This window comes from Bubalus kerabau, chromosome 1 (genome assembly GCF_029407905.1).
Source record: "Bubalus kerabau isolate K-KA32 ecotype Philippines breed swamp buffalo chromosome 1, PCC_UOA_SB_1v2, whole genome shotgun sequence".
Classification (NCBI taxonomy): domain Eukaryota; kingdom Metazoa; phylum Chordata; class Mammalia; order Artiodactyla; family Bovidae; genus Bubalus; species Bubalus kerabau.
Genome location: NC_073624.1, coordinates 66,727,027 through 66,746,620, shown reverse-complemented (window position 1 = coordinate 66,746,620; position 19,594 = coordinate 66,727,027). Strand labels below are relative to the sequence as shown.

The window sequence follows — 19,594 nt, the reverse complement described above, 5'->3', positions numbered from 1 at the left end:
CCAAACCAGGTTTCAGCAATACGTGAACCATGAAATTCCAGAATTTCAAGCTGGTTTTAGAAAAGGCAGAGGAGCCAGAGATCAAATTGCCAACATTCACTGGATCATCGAAAAAGCAAGAGAGTTCCAGAAAAACATCTATTTCCCCTTTATTGACTATGCCAAAGCCTTTGTGTGGGTCACAGTAAACTGTGGAAAATTCTGAAAGAGAGGGAATACCAGACCACCCGACCTGCCTCTTGAGAAACCTGTATGCAGGTCAGGAAGCAATAGTTAGAACTGTACATGCAACAATAGACTGGTTCCAAATAGGAAAAGGAGTATGTCAAGGCTATATATTGCCACCCTGCTTATTTAACTTATATGCAGAGTACATCATGAGAAACGCTGGGCTGGATGAAGCACAACTTGGAATCAAGATTGCCGGGAGAAATATCAATAACCTCATATATGCAGATGACACCACCCTTTGGCAGAAAGCAAAGAAGAACTAAAGAGTCTCTTGATGAAAGCGAAAGAGGAGAGTGAAAAAGTTGGCTTAAAACTCAACATTCAGAAAACGAAGATCATGGCATCTGGTCCCATCACTTCATGGCAAACAGATGGGGAAACAGTGGAAACAGTGGCTGACTTTGTTTTGGGGGGCTCCAAAATCACTGCAGATGGTGATTTCAGCCATGAAATTAAAAGACGCTTACTCCTTGGAAGGAAAGTTATGACCAACCTAGACAGCGTATTAAAAAGCAGAGACATTACTTTGTCGACAAAGGTCCATCTAGTCAAGGCTATGGTTTTTCCAGTAGTCATGTATGGATGTGAGAGTTGGACTATAAAGAAAGCTGAGAGCTGAAGAATTAATGCTTTTGAACTGTGGTGTTGGAGAAGACTCTTGAGAGTCCCTTGGACTGCAAGGAGATCCAACCACTCCATTCTAAAGGAGATCAGTCCTGGGTGTTATTGGAAGGACTGATGTTGAAGCTGAAACTCCAATACTTTGGCCACCTGATGCAAATAGCTAACTCATTTGAAAAGACCCTGATGTTGGGAAAGATTGAAGGCAGGAGGAGAAGGGGACAACAGAGGATGCGATGGTTAGATGGCATCACCGACTCAATGGATATGAGTTTGTGTAAACTCTGGGAGTTGGTGCTGGACAGGGAGGCCTGGCGTGCTGAGGTTCATGGGGTCACAAAGAGTCGGACACAATTGAGTGACTGAACTGAACTGAACTGAGTGCAGCACTTTCACAGCATCATCTTTTAGGATTTGAAATAGCTCAACCGAAATTCCATCACCTCCACTAGCTTTGTTCATAGTGATGCTTCCTAAGGCCCACTTGGCTTCACATTCCAGGACATCTGGCTCTAGGTGAGTGATCACACCATCGTGATTATCTGGGTGTTTATTTGCAGCTCTTCTGTACCTATGCCAGGGGTGGGAGGGGGTGGAGGCAGAGAGGAGCCACACCTGGAACTGAGGAAGAAGACTTCATTCTGAGATTTTGGGCTGAACTTGATGCAAGTACTAGTTGGGAATTTGGGTTCTCTCAAAAGTTGAGGCAAGTGTGTAATATACGTGTGTGAGTAAAAATAAAATGCATATTTGGTGACTAAAGGGATGGACTCAGGTAAAAGCCACATCCTGTGTTCATCAAATCTGTTTAATTTTCTTACTTATCCTACAGCTAAATTACATTTCCTAGTCTCTGCTGTAGTTAGATGGAACTGTGTAACTGAGTTTTGTCCAGTGGTGCATGAAGTGATGTCCACTACCTTCAGGCCTGGCCCTGTAAATATCCTGTGTGATCATCATGTTCTTCGTGTCATTTGTTAATGGTTCAAAGTAGAAATCAGCATGTAACTAGAAAACATTTGTAATTAATTGGTAATGAAAATATCATTATAGCAAAACTTGTGGAATCAACAAAAGAGAGAAAAAAGAAATTTGAATGTGATCAGTATTTACCAATTTACAGAGAACACAGGGGGACTAAGAGAAACATCAAAAGACCCCTGGGGATGCAATCAGCAAAAGAAGACTATGGAAAACAAGGAAGCAAATATTTAGTTTCTTTAACAAACGATGGACAGGAAATAAAAAATGATGGTGGAATTATCCACAGATTAAAGGAAATTTTAAGAGCTATAACAATCTAATGGAGTATATAGGCCTTATTGGATTGTGATTCAAACAAGCCAAGTATAGTTTTCTTATTTAAAAAGATTGAGATAATTAGAAAAATCTGGTGCAGAGGACATGAATGTGGGGTGGGTGGAGGAGCGGATGGGACGAATTGAGTAGCATTGACTTATATACACTACCATGTGTGAAATAGATAGCCAGCGGCAAGCTGCTGTAGAGCACAGGGAACTTAACTCAGTGCTCTGTGATGACCTAGATGAGTGGGATGGGGAGGTGAGGGGGGGCTGAAGAGGGAGCGGACATATGTATATATATAAGCATGTGCTAGTGACACCAGGTCACAGGTTTAATCCCTGTGACCTGCACTATAAGTTCTTCTGGGCTTCCCTGGTGGCTCACATGGTAAAGAATCTGCTTGCAATGCAGGAGACCGGGTTTGATCCCTGGGTTAGGAAGATCCTCTGGAGAAGGGATTGGCTACCCACTCCAGTATTCTTGCCTGGAGAATTCCATGGACAGAGGAGCCTGGTGGGATACAGTCCGTGGGGTGGCAAAGAGCCAGACATGACTGAGCAACTAACACTTTCATAGCTGATTCACATTGTTGTACAGCAGAACACACGTTGTTGTACAACACAATATTGTAAAGCTATCATACAATTAAAAAATAAATTTTTAAAAAAATTAGAAAAATTGGAAATACCAAATATTTGATTCTGTTAAAGAATCATTGTTAATATTTTAGTGTGATATGGTATGTGGTTATATTTGTAAAAGAGGCTTTATCTTTTAGAGGTAAAAACAGAAATATGTTTCACATATGGATGACACAATATGATGTCTGGGATTTGTTTCACAATAATCTGTGAGTGGTGGGGGGTAGTGCAGGGAGGTGGGCAGGGGATAAATGAAATGAGTTTGGCCATAATTGTTGAAGCCAGGTGATACATAGGGAGTCATTATAATATTTCTAATTTTATATTTGTTTTGAATTTTCCATAATAAAATGTTTTTTTTAACGAAATCTTTAAATAAACATACCTTTCCCCCAGTGTTAGTCGTTCAGTCATGTCTGACTCTTTGCAAAGTAACTATACTTTTATGGATGTATTTATATGTCCATATGGTAAAGAATCTGCCTGCAATGCAGGAGACCCCGGTTTGATTCCTGGGTCGGGAAGATCCCCTGGAGAAGGGATAGGCTACCCTCTCCAGTATTCTTGGGCTTCCCTGGTAGCTCAGACATTGAAGAATCTTCCTGCAATGTGGGAGACCTGGGTTCAATCCCTGAGTTGGAAAGATCCCCTGGAGGAGGGCATGGCAGCCCACTCCAGTATTCTTGCTATGAGAATTCCATGGACTGAGGAACCTGGCAGGCTACAGTCCATGGGGTCATAAAGAGTCAGACACGACTCTTTGGAGTGACTAAGCACAAAAACATGTTATATTTATATATGTACAATGTGATAAACTTTTGGAATAACAAATGATTGGGGGAGCCATTTCAATCAGGATAGTAATAGGAACAAAATGATGGAACATTCCTAAATGAAATAATATACAACCATTAAAAACAAAGGAGGCTGCTCTATACGTATTATTGCTGAAAAGACTCTAAGGGGGAACGCAATTAACTTTAAGAGGAACACAATTTTTATTCAAGGGAATAAAAATAAGCTGCAGAGCCATGCATTTAATATCCTATATCTGTGTGTGAACAAAGGGACCAGGAAAAAAGAATCCCTAGTCATAATTACTCGTAAATGCACAAAGACTGAAAGGACGCATGAAAAACTAACAGTACGGTTACCCTGGTGGTGGGGGGAGGGCACAATAAGAACTGAGCAGATGGGAGAGAAGTTTGGAGGTAGATTTTTCACTGTACACTTTTCTATAATTTCTTTTTTATACACTTTTCTATAATTTTAAAATTTCCATAATTTAAAAATTTCTGGGTTTTAATCATAGGAAAGTATTATTCATTTTTAAATTATATAAGGAAGTTAAAATAGTGATAAAAAATCTTGTGAGAGATACTTAAAGTAGTCCTTGATAAGAAATTTATGAGATGTTCCTATTATGAAAGAGGAGAAGCTGCAAATGAATGAGCTAACCATTCAAGAGGTTGATTCCAATTTTATTTTTTTTTTCACTTTTAAAAATTATCTATTTATTTTTATTTTTTTAATATAAATTTATTTATTTTAATTGGAGGCTAATTACAATGTTAGCACGGCAAAGACTAATAGAGTTTTGCCAAGAAAATGCACTGGTCATAGAAAACACCCTCTTCCAACAACACAAGAGAAGACTCTACACATGGACATCACCAGATGGTCAACACCGAAATCAGATTGATTATATTCCTTACAGCCAAAGATGGAGAAGCTGTATACAGTCAACAAAAACAAGAACAGGAGCTGACTGTGGCTCAGATCATGAACTCCTTATTGCCAAATTCAGACTTAAATTGAAGAAAGTAGGGAAAACCACTAGACCATTCAGGTATGACCTAAATCAAACCCCTTATGATTATACAGTGGAAGTGAGAAATAGATTTAAGGGCCTAGATCTGATAGATAGAGTGCCTGATGAGCTATGTAATGAGGTTCGTGACATTGTACAGGAGACAGGGATCAAGACCATCCCCACGGAAAAGAAATGCAAAAAAGCAAAATGGCTGTCTGGGGAGGCCTTACAAATAGCTGTGAAAAGAAGGGAAGTGAAAAGCAAAGGAGAAAAGGAAAGACATAAGCATCTGAATGCAGAGTTCCAAAGAATAGCAAGAAGAGATAAGAAAGCCTTCCTCAGCGATCAATGCAAAGAAATAGAGGAAAACAATAGAATGGGAAAGACTAGGGATCTCTTCAAGAAAATTAGAGATACCGAGGGAACATTTCATGCAAAGATGGGCTCGATAAAGGACAGAAATGGTATGGACCTAACAGAATCAGAAGATATTAAGAAGAGGTGGCAAGAATACACAGAAGAACTGTACAACAAAGATCTTCGTGACCCAGATAATCACGATGGTGTGATCACTGACCTAGAGCCAAACATCCTGGAATGTGAAGTCAAGTGGGCCTTAGAAAGCATCACTACGAACAAAGCTAGTGGAGGTGATGGAATTCCAGTTGAGCTATTTCAAATCCTGAAAGATGATGCTGTGAAAGTGCTGCACTCAATATGCCAGCAAATTTGGAAAACTCAGCAGTGGCCACAGGACTGGAAAAGGTCAGTTTTCATTCCAATCCCAAAGAAAGGCAATGTCAAAGAATGCTCCAACTACCGCACAATTGCACTCATCTCACACACTAGTAAAGTAATACGCAAAGTTCTCCAAGCCAGGCTTCAGCAATATGTGAACCGTGAATTTCCTGATGTTCAAGCTGGTTTTAGAAAAGACAGAGGAACCAGAGATCAAATTGTCAACATCCACTGGATCATCGAAAAAGCAAGAGAGTTCCAGAAAAACATCTATTTCTGCTTTATTGACTATGCCAAAGCCTTTGACTTTGTGGATCACAATAAACTGTGGAAAATTCTGAAAGAGATGGGAATACCAGACCACCTGACCTGCCTCTTGAGAAATATGTATGCAGGTCAGGAAGCAACAGTTAGAACTGTACATGGAACAACAGACTGGTTCCAAAGAGGAAAAGTAGTATGTCAAGGCTGTATATTGTCACGCTGCTTATTTAACTTCTATGCAGAGTACATCATGAAGAACTCTGGACTAGAAGAAACACAAGCTGGAATCAAGATTGCCGGGAGAAATACCAATAACCTCAGATATGCAGATGACACCACCCTTATGGCAGAAAGTGAAGAGGAACTCAAAAGCCTCTTGATGAAAGTGAAAGTGGAGAGTGAAAAAGTTGGCTTAAAGCTCAACATTCAGAAAACTAAGATCATGGTATCTGGTCCCATCACTTCATGGGAAATAGATGGGGAAACAGTGGAAACAGTGTCAGACTTTATTTTGGGGGGCTCCAAAAAACACCCAGGACTGATCTCCTTTAGAATGGACTGTTTGGATCTCCTTGCAGTCCAAGGGACTCTCAAGAGTCTTCTCCAACACCACAGTTCAAAAGCATCAATTCTTTGGCACTCAGCTTTCTTCACAGTCCAACTCTCACATCCATACATGACTACTGGAAAAACCATAGCCTTGACTAGACGGATCTTTGTTGGCAAAGTAATGTCTCTGCTTTTTAATATGCAGTCTAGATTGGTCATAACTTTCCTTCCAAGGAGTAAGCATCTTTTAATTTCATGGCTGCAGTCACCATCTGCAGTGATTTTGGAGCCCCCAAAAAATAAAGTCTGACACTGTTTCCACTGTTTCCCCATCTATTTCCCATGAAGTGATGGGACTAGATGCCATGATCTTAGTTTTCTGAATGTTGAGCTTTAAGCCAACTTTTTCACTCTCCTATTTCACTTTTATTAAGAGGCTTTTTAGTTCTTCTTCACTTTCTGCCATAAGGGTGGTGTCATCTGCATTTCTGAGGTTATTGATATTTCTCCCAGCAATCTTGATTCCAGCTTGTGCATCTTCCAGCCCAGTGTTTCTCATGATGTACTCGTTAAATAAGCAGGGTGACAATATACAGCCTTGATGTACTCCTTTTCCTATTTGGAACCAGTCTGTTGTTCCATGTCCAGTTCTAGCTTGATAGGGATTGCACTGAATCTATAGATTGCTTTGGGTAGTATACTCATTTTCACTATATTGAATCTTCCGATCCATGAACACAGTTTAAGTGCTGGGGATATGCACGATGAACATAGTTAATAATGCTGCACTATATATTTGAAAGTTATGAAGAGATTGGATCCTACAAGCTCTAGTCACAAGAAAAAAAATTGTAACTATGTGTGGTTATGGATGTTAACCAGGCTTATCATTTTGCAATGTATACAAATAGCAATGTATACAAATCATTATGTTGGACACTTGAAAATAATATAATGTTGTAAGACAAAATTATCTCAATATTTTAAAAAAGAAGTTGAAAAAATGAACAGCAAATTAAGCCCCCCTAAGCAGAAGGAAAATAAAGTGAGTAGAAATTAATAAAATAGAGAATAAATATAATACAGAAGCTCAACAGAGCCAAAAATGGGTTCTTTAAAGAAACTAACAAAACTAAACAAACTCTGGAGAGACTGACCAATAACAAGAATGAGGAAAAAATAATCCATGAAAAATGAAAAGAGGAACCAAATTACAGATGCTACAGAGATTAGAAAGACAATAGAAGGATATCATGAACACCTTGATGATAATAAATATGAAAAATCACATAAACGAGATAAATTTCTAAAAAATATAACTTGCTAAAACTGATCCAACCAGAAATTGAAAGCTTTAAATAGTCCTAAAACTACTAAAGAAAATGAATCCTAGTCTAAAATCTTTCTACAAATAAAACTTAGGCCAAGATGGTTTTATGAGTGAATTGTAATTAAGAAAAAATTGAATAAAAGACTATTACAATCTTACATACTCCTTTGAATAGGAAGAAAAAGAGAGAACATTTTGAACTTATTTTTTGAGGCTAGTATACCCTTGTTACCAAAACATGAGAAAGACAGGAAAAGAACTAGAAGGAAAAACCACAAGTCTTTATGTTTCAGGATCAGTGTATTAAACAATTAACAAACTAGAAAACATAGGTGGTAGGCTCTTTGCCATTGGTCCTGGGGATGAGTTTTTGGATTTGACACCAAACCAAGGCAATAAAAGTAAAATAAACAAGTCGGACTACATCAAACTAAAAAACTCCCACATGGCAAAGGGAGTTTCACATCAACAAAATGAAAATCCAACCTACTGAACGGGAGAAGATATTTGCAAACACTATCTGATAAAGGGTTAATAGTCAATATCTATAAAGAACTTATATAACTCAATAGAAAAAAAACATACAGTCTGATTTTAAAATGTGCAGAAGATCTGAATACATATATTTACAAAGAAGACAGGATGAGCAGGCACATGAAAATCAGGTGCGCAGCATCAGAAATCATCAGGGAAATGCAATCTAAACCACAGACAGATATCACCTCACACCTCTGCTGCTGCTAAGTCACTTCAGTCGTGTCTGACTCTGTGCGACCCCAGAGTTGGCAGCCCACCAAGGCTCCCCCGTCCCTGGGATTCTCCAGGTGAGAACACTGGAGTGGGTTGTCATTTCCTTCTCCAATGCATGAAAGTGAAAAGTGAAGTCGCTCAGTCATGTCACACCTCTAGAATGGTTATTATCAAAAAGACAACGGGACTTCCCTGGCAGTCCAGTGGTTAAGGCTCTGGACTTTCATTGCAGGAGGCACAGGTTCATCCCTGGTTGGGGAACTAAGATTCTGCATGCCACGCAACCAAGAAATAACAAATGTTGAACAGGAAGAAGAGGATGTGGAGAAAAGGGAACTCTTCTGCACTATTGGCAGAACCATAAAGTTTGCAGTCACTATGGAAAACAATATGGAAGATTCTCAAAAATCTAAAAATAGAACTAGCATATGGTCCATCCGGGATGGTGAAAGGCAAGGAGCCTGGCATGCTGCAGTCCATGGGGTGGCAAAGAGTCGGACACAACTGAGTGACTGAACAGAAACAATATGATCTATCAATTTCACTTCTGGTTATCTATCAGAAGAAAATGAAAGCATTAACTCAAAAATATATTCATCCTAATGTTCATTGCAGTATTATTTACAATAGTGAGAGATGGAAACAACCTAAGTTGTTCATCAATGGATGAATGGATAAAGAAAATGTGGTATATATATACACACATATATGTATGTGTGTGTGTGTGTGTGTATATATATATATACACACACAATAGAATATCATTCAGCTATAAAAGAGAATGAAATCTTGCCTCTTGTGACAACATAGATGGAACTTGAATGCATTGTGAAAAGTGAAAGTGTTAAGTCATGTGTAACTCTTTGTGACCCCATGGACTGTAGCCCACCAGATTCCTCTGTCTGTGGGATTTTCCAGGCAAGAATACTGGAGTGAGTAGCCATTCCCTTCTCCAGGGGATCTTTCCAATCCAGGGATAAAACTGGGTTTCCTGCATTGGCAGATGGATTCTTTACTTTCTGAGCCAACTGGGGAGCCCAAAATAAGTCAGACAGAGAAAGACAAATACTGTAACATCTCACTCATACCTGGAATCTAAAAACTAAACACAACAACTGAGTTCATAGATACAGAGAACAGATAGGTGGTTACCAGAGGTGGGAGATGAGAGATGGGCAAAATAGGTGAAGGGGGTCAAAAGATATAAACTTCCAGTTATAAAATAAATAAATCATGGGGATATAATGTGCAGCATGGTGACTATAGTTAATAATCAGTTCAATTCAGTCGCTCAGTCATGTTTGACTCTTTGCGACTCCACGGACTGCAGCATGCCAGGCTTCCCTGTCCATCACCAACTCTCGGAGCCAGTCAAACTCATGTCCATTGCATCAGTGATGTCATCCAATCATCTCATCCTCTGTCGTCCCCTTCTCCTCCTGCCTTCAATCTTTCCCACCATCAGGGTCTTTTCCGATGAGTTGGTTCTTCGCATCAGGTGGCCAAAGTATTGGAGTTTCAGCTTAACCCTCAGTCCTTCCAATGAATATTCAGGGTTGATTTCCTTTAGGATGGACTGGTTTGATCTCCTTGCAGTCCAAGGAACTCTCAAGAGTCTTCTCCAACACCACAGTTCAAAAGCATCAATTCTTTAGCGATCAGCTTTCTTTATGATCCAACTCCCACATCCATACATGATTACTGGAAAAATCATAGCTTTGACTAGATGGACCTTTGTTGGCAAAGTAATGTCTCTGCTTTTTAATATGCTATCTAGATTGGTCATAGCTTTTCTTCCAAAGAGCAAGCATCTTTTAATTTCATGGCTGCAGTCACCATCTGCAGTGATTTTGGAGCCCCCCAAAACAATGTCTCTCACTGTTTCCACTGTTTCCCCATCTATTTGCCATGAAGTGATGGGACTGGATGCCATGATCTTAGTTTTCTGAATGTTGAGTTTTAAGCCAACTTTTTCACTCTCCTCAAGAGGCTCTTGTATCGCAAATTTGAAGGGTAAATCTTAAAAGTTCTCACCACAAGAAAAATGTAGCTATGTAGAGTAATAGGTATTAACTAGACTTATTGTGGTGATCATTTTACAATATATACAAATATCAAATTATTCTATTGTACACCTAAAACTCATATAAGGTTATATTTGAATCATATTCAGTTTAAAAAATAACACAAACATACACAAATAAGTAAACTGAATCAAGCAAGATATAAAAAGGATGGTCAAGGATAATACATAATGACTAAATTGGGTTCATTTCAGGGATACAAAATTGGTTTAACATTAGTCCATGGGGTCGCTAAGAGTCGGACAGGACTGAGCAACTTCACTTTCACTTTTCACTTTCATGCATTGGAGAAGAAAATGTCACCCCGCTCCAGTGTTCTTGCCTGGAGAATCCCAGGGACAGGGGAGCCTGGTGGGCTGCCGTCTATGGGGTCGCACAGAGTCAGACATGACTGAAGCAACTTAGCAGCAGCAGCAGCAGTAAAATAAATAACACTTAATTTCATCCTGAAGTTTGACTTTAGCATATCAATTAAATACATTAGTTTAAATCAGTTTCATATTAGTCAATAAAAACTTGAAATATGATCAACTGTTAGGAATCAGTGAAATGTCAATTAAATTCACAATGATATACTATTAAACACCCAATAAATTATTTAAAAAATTAATAGTGTGTCAATACCAAGTATCGGCCAGGATATGAAATGCTGGGAACTCTAATACACTGTACATGGAGTACAATTTGGAAACCAATTGGCATAGACAAATAAAGTAGACATTATACTAAAATAGGATACAGGCTCACCTTCATATCCTACACCCACCAAGGTACTACCAAATAAAATTTTCCTGAAGTAATTTTTGTACATAATATTAGGGGGTACTTAATGTTGTTCATAGAAGCAATTTTTGGTAATAGCAGAAAAATGGAAACAATCCAAATTTCCATGAAAGGTAATTTGGGTGGACAGATGACAATGAATTACACAAAAGAATATTATACGAGCATGTTAGTGAATACACTGCAACCGCAGCCATCTACAGGCAGGCATCTCATCAACACAGTGAGGAAACAAGTGCCAGAAGACTTCTGTATATGTACTCTGCTGGTTTTCATATAGTATGATGCCACTTGTATGAAGTTCAGAACAAGATTAAATTCAGTGAGATGCACACGTAGATGGTACAACTCTAGAGAAAAACAAAAGAATTATTCTCACAAAGTCAGGATACTGGTTTCTTCTGTACTAAGGGAGAAAGAAGGATGGGGTGTGCAGGGCACAGAAGAGTTTTTAAGGTTCTATTCTTGTTCTTCCATAAAGTGATTAGCTTTTATTCCTTTATTATTCTTTACTTTATTATATATATACCTTACTATAATTTGTGTATGTTTTATACAATTTTATGTATTGTGATATATTTCATAATTTTAAAAAGTGTGATTAGGGAAAAAATGATCAGAACAGTAAGGTGGAAGAGGAAAATGAGAGGAATAATGTACCATGACAACACCAAAATTCTGAATTCATATGCACTGAACACAATGTCAAATTTGTAAAGAAAAAAATTAACAAAATTGCCAAATGCACCATTACAGTGAGAATTTTAACACAACCTTTCAATAATTGATTGGTACCTGGACAAAAAATTAGTAGAAAATTTGAACAACACAATCAGAATCTTAAACTGATTTATTAGAGAAAATACATGCTTTTGAGCACACCCAGACTATTTTTCAAAGTTTATCACAAAGAAAGTCTCAACAATCACCAAAAAAATCACTGACAGAATGGCACAAAATTAGAAATCAATAGCAATCATATGTTTGGCAAAACTAATACAGTGTTTGAGGTTTAAAAATAAAATAAAATTTAAAAATAAATAAATAAATAAAAAGTCTATATTAAAAAAATAAAAGCAGCAGAAACAAAACACATTTGTTTAGAAATATAATAAGCATAATTTCTAAATAAGTTTTAAAGCCAAGTATAAATCATAATGACAAGGAAACACTACATATCAAAACTTTAGAGATGCAACCAACATGGACCTCAGAGTGAACTGGGTAGCTTCATTTTATTTATTTACTTTTTGGTGGAGCTGCACAGCTTGTGGGATCTCAGTTCCCCCAAAAGGGATCAAAACCAGGCCTTGGGCAGTGAAAGCAATGTGGAGTCCTAACCACTGGTTGTTGTTCTTGTTCAGCCATTAAGTGGTGTCTGACTCTTTGCATCCCCATGGACTGCAACATGCCAGGCTTCCCTGTCCTTCACAATCTCCCAGAGTTTGCTCAAACTCATGTCCATTGAGTCGTGATGCCATCCAACCATCTCAACCTTTCTCACCCCCTTCTCCTCCCGCCCTCAACCTCTCCCAGTGAAACAGGAGGGAAGGGTGCAGGGGACAACCTTTTAAAGAATGACAGAGTCCAAGGCACAACATAAGTTGATTAGAACCAAATGGGTCCAAGATGGCAGACAAGTCAACTTGACTAGACCTTGATCCTCAGAACAAGCTCACTGTAACACATCAGCAAGCTAAATGACACACCCAGAGGCACCATGGAAGTTCCAAGGTCAACCATCAAAGACCAAACAGTGGGCACTGGCCCAACCCCTGGGAATCCCTGGCCCTTCTCCAAAATAGTTGGAATAATCCACCAACTCATTAGCCTATGAAATTACCCAGCCCATACTAGCTAACCACACCATATTTCAAGGCAGCATTCACCCTCTGTGATGGCTGACACTCTGTCTGTGGAGTATGTTTTTCCCTGAATAAAATCCCCTTCTTACACTTTGTTTCTCACTGAATTCTTTCTGCAATGAAACACAAAGATCCTGAGCCTCAGTATGTCCAGATACCAGGTGAGTGATTCTAAGTAAAAGATTGTGGGTTCAAGTCTCAAGCAGAGTTTTGGCTGGATCTGAGCCCCGGCACATGGGATCAAGTCCTAATCTGAGGTTAACATTTTCACCAGTATCAGGGTCTTTTACAACAAGTCAGCCCTTGGCATCAGATGACCAAAGTACTGGAGCTTCAGCTTCAGCATCAGTCCTTCCAGTGAATATTCAGGACTGATTTCCTTTAGGATTGACTGGTTTGATCTCCTTGCTGTCCAGGCGACTCCCAAGAGTTGTCTCCAGAACCACAATTCAAAAGCATCAGTTCTTCAGCACTTGGCCTTCTTGGTCCAACTCTCAAATCCATACATGACTACTGGAAAAACCATAGCTTTGACTATGCAGATTTGTTGGCAAAGTGATGTCCCTCCTTTTTAATACACTGTCTAAGTTTGTCATAGCTTTTCTTCCAAGGAGCAAGAGTCTTTTAATTTCGTGGCTGCAGTCACCATTCACAGTGATTTAGGAGCCCAAGAAAATAAAATCTGCTACTGTTTCCACTTCCCACCCCCCATGTATTTGCCATGAGGTGATGGGACTACATGTCATGATCTTCGTTTTTTGAACATTGAGTTTTAAGCCAGCTTTTTAACTCTCCTCTTTCACTTTCATCAAGAGGCTCTCCAGTTCCTCTTCACTTTTTGCCATTAGAGTGGTATCATCTGTGTATCTGAGGTTATTGATATTTCTCCCAGCATTCTTGACTCCAGCTTGTGAGTCATCCAGCCTGGCATTTCATATGAGGTACTCTGCATATAAGTTAAATAAGCAGGGTGACAACCAGTTTGTTTTTCCATGTCTGATTCTAACTGTTGCTTCTTGTCCTGCATACAGGTTTCTCAGGAGACAGGTAAGGTGGTCTGGTGTTCTCATCTCTTTAAGAATTTTCCAGTTTGTTGTGATCCACACAGTCAAAGGCTTTAGCCTAACCAGTGAAGCAGAAGTAGATTTTTAAAAATTTCCTTCCTTATTCTGTGATTCAGTGGATTTTAGCAATTTGATCTCTGTTTCCTCTGCCTTTTCTAAATCCAGCTTGAACATCTGGAAGTTCTTGGTTCACATACTATTGAAGCTGAGCTCGAAGGATTTTGAGCATTACCTTGCTAGCATGTGAAATTAGTACAATTGTACAGTAGTTTGAACATTCTTTGGCATTGCTTTTCTTTGGGATTGGAATGAAAACAGACCTTTTCCAGTCCTGTAGCCACTGCTGAGTTTTCCAAATTTGCTGACATACTGAGTACAGTACTTTAACAGCATTATCTTTTAGGACTTGAAAAAGTTCAGCTGGAATTCCATCACCTCCACTTGCTTTGTTCATAGTAATATTTTCTAAGGCCTACTTGACTTCACACTTCAAGACATATGGCTCTAGGTGAATGACCATACCATCATGGTTATCCAGGTCATTAAGATCTTTTTCGTATCATTCTTTTGTGTATTCTTACCACCTCTTCTTAATCTCTTCAATTTCTGTTAAGTCCTTGCTTTTTCTGACCTTTATTGTGCCCACCTTTGCATGAAATTGCCATACATAACTTTTCTATATATGTGACCTATATGAATGTAATGCCTATTAAAAAATTTAATACAGATTTTTTTTTAGTGCTAAAAGTAACCCCAAGAATTCAGAAAGAAAAAAAAACCGAAAAAACATAGAGAAAAGAAAAGGAAAGAAATAATGATGCTAATGAAATGGTAGATGATATAAAGGGTTAAAAAAAAACAACGGTGGTTCTTAAGCTAATAAAATACACACGCCTCTGGTAAGACAGACCATGAGGAAGAGAAAAGGCAAAAGTCAATATTAGGAATGAAAAAGGGGATAATCTACAAAAATAGTATTTAGAAAAAGAAAACATCATAAATAACTTTATGCTAACACATTGAAAAACTCACACAACAGAAAAATGGTCTAAGGAATTATAATTCATTGAAATTTCTTGATGTACTAAACTTAAAATATTGCATAGCCATTAAATAAATTAAATCAGTAGTAAAAGTCATCCCCTTGGGGTCATTTTAAAGAGTTCTATTAGTACCAAATCTCTAAAGAATAGATTAATGCTTATCTTAGCAAACTATTCCAGAAAACAGGAAAAGAGGGAAGCTCCTGAAGGCATTTTACACTTGATCTTAGCCAAAAGGCCGAAGCAAAGGCATTTTTATGACGCTAAAATAAGCTGACTCCAAAACAAATAAACAAAAAAAGGACAGTAGAAAAAAAAAAAATTATGGCCTTAAATCACGTATGAAAGCAGTTGTAAAAATAAATTAAAATATTAGGATACTGAATACAGCAATGTACTAAAAAAATACTTTATGACCATAAATTATCACAGAATATTCAAAGATAAAAACCCTTAGATGAATTAATTTAATTAGCCATACTTAAAAAATTGAAAAGGGGTGGAATAAGTTTTAGTTTTGCAAGACAAAAAAGTTCTGAGGATTCATTGCACAATCAGATCAGATCAGATCAGTCACTCAGTCGTGTCCAACTCTTTGCAACCCCATGAATCGGAGCACGCCAGGCCTCCCTGTCCATCACCAACTCCCGGAGTTGGCATTTTCACAGAACTAGAACAAATAATTCTAAAGTTTGTATGGAAATACAGAAGACCCTGACTAGCCAAAACAATCTTGAGAAAGAAGACCAAAGTCAGAGTATGGTCTCTGGTTTCACACTTTACTACAAAGCTACAGTAATCAAAACAGTATGGTATCGATAAAAAAGCTAACGCATAGATCAATGGAACAGAATAGATAGCTCCATGATGTATATGTATTGGTCAAGTAATCCATGACAAAAGAGGTAGGAATCTACAACGGAGAAAAGGCAGCTTTTTCAATAAATGGTGTTAGGAAAACTGAGCAGTTACATGAAAGGAATCAAACTGGACTACTTTCTCACACTATACACAAAAATAAACTCAGAATGGATTGAAGACTTAAGTGTAAGACCTGAAACCATAAAACTCCTAAAATATAACATAGGCAGTACATACCTTAGCAATATTTTTTACTATATCTCCTCAAGCAAGGGTAGCAAAGGCAAAAATAAATAAGACTACATCAAGCTAAAAAGCTTGAGAACAGCAAATTATCAACAAGTGAAAGACTGCCTACTGGATGAGAGAAGGTATTGGAAAACAACAGACTTCATAAAGGGTTAATATCCAAAACATACAAAGAACTCATAAAATTCAATAGAAAAAAAGCAGACAATCCTATTTTAAAATAAGCAGAGGACCTAAATAGACATTTTTCCAAAGAAGACATATAGATGGCCAACCAGCACATGAAAAGATGATCAATATACTAATCATCAAAGAAATGCAAACCAAAACTATGGTGAGGTGTCATCTCACACCTGTCAGAATGACTATTATCAAAAAGATAAGAAATTGGGAGAAGGCGGCGACCGTCCCAGCGGGAGGCGACGGCATGGCGGGCTCTGGGAGTCGGGGCGAGCCCGAGCTCGTCACCCCCTCGTGCTGCGCTGGTCATAGCGTCCTGCTGGCCAGTTCCGCGTCGCCCTGCGCCGCTGCAGCCGCCGCGGAACCATGGCTGTGCTCGTCGTGTTCCTGTCCTTCTCGGTGGCGGGTGTCTTTGGGAACGAATCCAGTATATTAAGATCACCAGGGTCTGTTGTTTCCCAGAATGGAAATTGGCCTATTCCAGGAGAGCGAATCCCAGACGTGGCTGCATTGTCCATGGGCTTCTCTGTGAAAGAGGACCTTTCTTGGCCGGGCCTTGCAGTAGGTAACCTATTCCACCTTCCTCGGGCTACTGTTATGGTGATGGTTAAAGGAGTGGACAAGCTTGCTCTACCCCCAGGCAGTGTCATTTCGTACCCTTTGGAGAATGCAGTTCCTTTTAGTCTTGACAGCATAGCAAATTCCATTCACTCCTTATTTTCTGAAGAAACTCCTGTGGTTTTGCAGTTGGCTCCCAGTGAGGAAAGAGTGTACATGGTGGGGAAGGCAAACTCAGTTTTTGAAGATCTCTCAGTAACGCTCAGACAGCTCCGCAATCGACTGTTTCAAGAAAACTCTGTTCTCACTTCACTTCCCCTCAATTCTCTGAGTAGAAACAATGAAGTTGATCTCCTTTTTCTTTCTGAACTGCAAGTGCTACGTGATATTTCAAGTTTGTTGTCTCGACATAAGCATCTAGCCAAGGATCATTCTCCTGATTTATACTCACTGGGGTTAGCAGGCCTGGATGAAATTGGGAAACACTATGGGGAAGACTCTGAACAATTTAGAGATGCCTGTAAGATCCTTATTGATGCTCTGCAAAAGTTTGCAGATGACATGTACAATCTCTATGGTGGGAATGCAGTGGTAGAGTTAGTGACTGTCAGATCGTTCGACACATCCCTTGTGAGGAAGACGAGGAATATCCTTGAGACAAAACAAGTGAAGGACCCCTCAACTACCTATAACCTTGCATATAAATATAATTTTGAATATCCCGTGGTTTTCAACCTGGTACTTTGGATAATGATCGGCTTGGCCTTGACTCTGATTGTCACCTGTTACAATATTTGGAACATGGATCCTGGATATGATAGCATCATTTATAGGATGACAAACCAGAAGATTCGAATGGATTGAACTTTCCTTATGACAAACTTGGAAAGAAAGAGGGTTTGAAAATTGGCTGTTTCATTAAAATAAATCTTTTAGTGTAGTTTAAACTAGATAGTACACTTTAAATTTATAAAAAAAAACAAATTTTTTTCTCTTTTGTGTGTGCCTGTGATGTTCTTTTAGAGTGAGTTATATAGTATTGATGTGAGTTGACTTGTGTGATATAGATTCCATAATATGCTTAAATACGATGATATAACCATTTAATATAATTTCATTCCATCTACTATTTGGAAATATGCACTGTAATAAATGTAAAACATTTAGAATAGTTTGTGTTATTTATGTTGGGAAAATGTACTGAATTTGAAATGTTTAACTTCCTTACACAGGACAGGTTAAAAGTGACATTTGGGCTGTTATATACTATGAACCATTTGTAAATGTCTTAATGTAAATATCTCTGAAACAAGAAAAGGTTTTTAACTTCAAGCAGCTATTAAGTATGAATGTGCTTCCACAGTCATTCACATTTTCAGTTGCATCTGATTGACAGATGATAGCTGTTTTTTTTAATCTCTTCTGAAATTTTGGTGATCCGAATGGTCAAGTGTGGATATTAAACATACTACATTAATCTAAGAAGGAACTAGCTTTGTGGAGTTAAGACACTTGTAATCATATACACAAAAACATTTGGGGGACATCTTGGGGCATGATTTCAGTCATTTTCCCCCTTGTGTAAGTTACTCTGGTTTACGGTACAAAATTGTTCTATATAGAATGTTAAGTTGTTAAGTGGAAGTAGATACTCCCTACTTTTTATGTGAAAGTGGACCAATGTCTATAAAGAGTGACAAATAAAGTTAATGATGATTCAAAAAAAAAAAGATAAGAAGTTATAAGTGTTGGGGAGGATGGAGAAAAAAAGGGAAATCTCATTACTATTGGTGGCAATGTAAATTGATGCAGCTACTATGGTCTTCCTTGGTGGCTCAGTCAGTAAAGAGTCTGCCTGCAATGCAGGAGACCTGGGTTCAATCCTTGGGTCAGGAAGATCACCTGGAGAAGGAAATGGCAACCCAATCCAGTATTCTTGCCTGGAGAATTCCATGGACAGAGGAGTCTGGTGAGCTACAGTCCACGGAGTCACAAAGAATCAGACACGACTGAGTGACTAACACGTTCATTTTCACTATGGAAAACAATATGCAGATTCCTCAAAAAGTTAAAAATAGATCTACCATACGATCCAGCAATTCCACTCCTGGGTATTTATCCAAAGAAAACAGAAACACTAATTCCAAAAAAAAGATGAACCCCTATGTTTATTGCAACATTATTTACAATAGACAAGATATGGAAGCAACCATTGATAGATGGATAGATAGATGGATAAAGAAGATATATATATATATATAAAATATATATACATATATATATATAATGGAATATTATTCAGTCATAAAAAAGAATGAAATCTTGCCATTTGTGATAACACATATGGACCTAGAGAACACTGTGCTCTGTGAAATGTCAGACAGAGAAAGACAAATACTGTATGATTTCATTTATAATGTGGAATCTAAAAAGAAAACAAAGAAACAAACATAACAGAAGAGAAACAGAGTCACAGATACAGAGTATAAACAAGTGGTTGATGGATTAGGGGTGTTAGGGGGATGAGGAAAATAGATGAGAGAGATTAACAGACTTCCAGTTACCAAATAAATGAATCATGGTTGTAAAATGTGCAGTGTGGGGAATATAGTTGATAATAATGTAATATCTTTGTATGGTGACAGACTTATCATGGTGATCATTT

The 19,594-nt window shown here is 38.3% G+C and overlaps 1 protein-coding gene across 1 annotated transcript; it reads left to right on the top strand.

Moving 5' to 3' along the window:
- Window positions 1-16,597: 16,597 nt before the first annotated feature.
- LOC129641634 (renin receptor-like) lies at window positions 16,598-18,667 on the top strand. The gene has a single exon (XM_055566299.1). It carries the CDS (start codon window positions 16,738-16,740, stop codon window positions 17,791-17,793), a length of 1,056 nt encoding a protein of 351 aa, XP_055422274.1. The 5' UTR covers window positions 16,598-16,737; the 3' UTR covers window positions 17,794-18,667.
- Window positions 18,668-19,594: the final 927 nt, after the last annotated feature.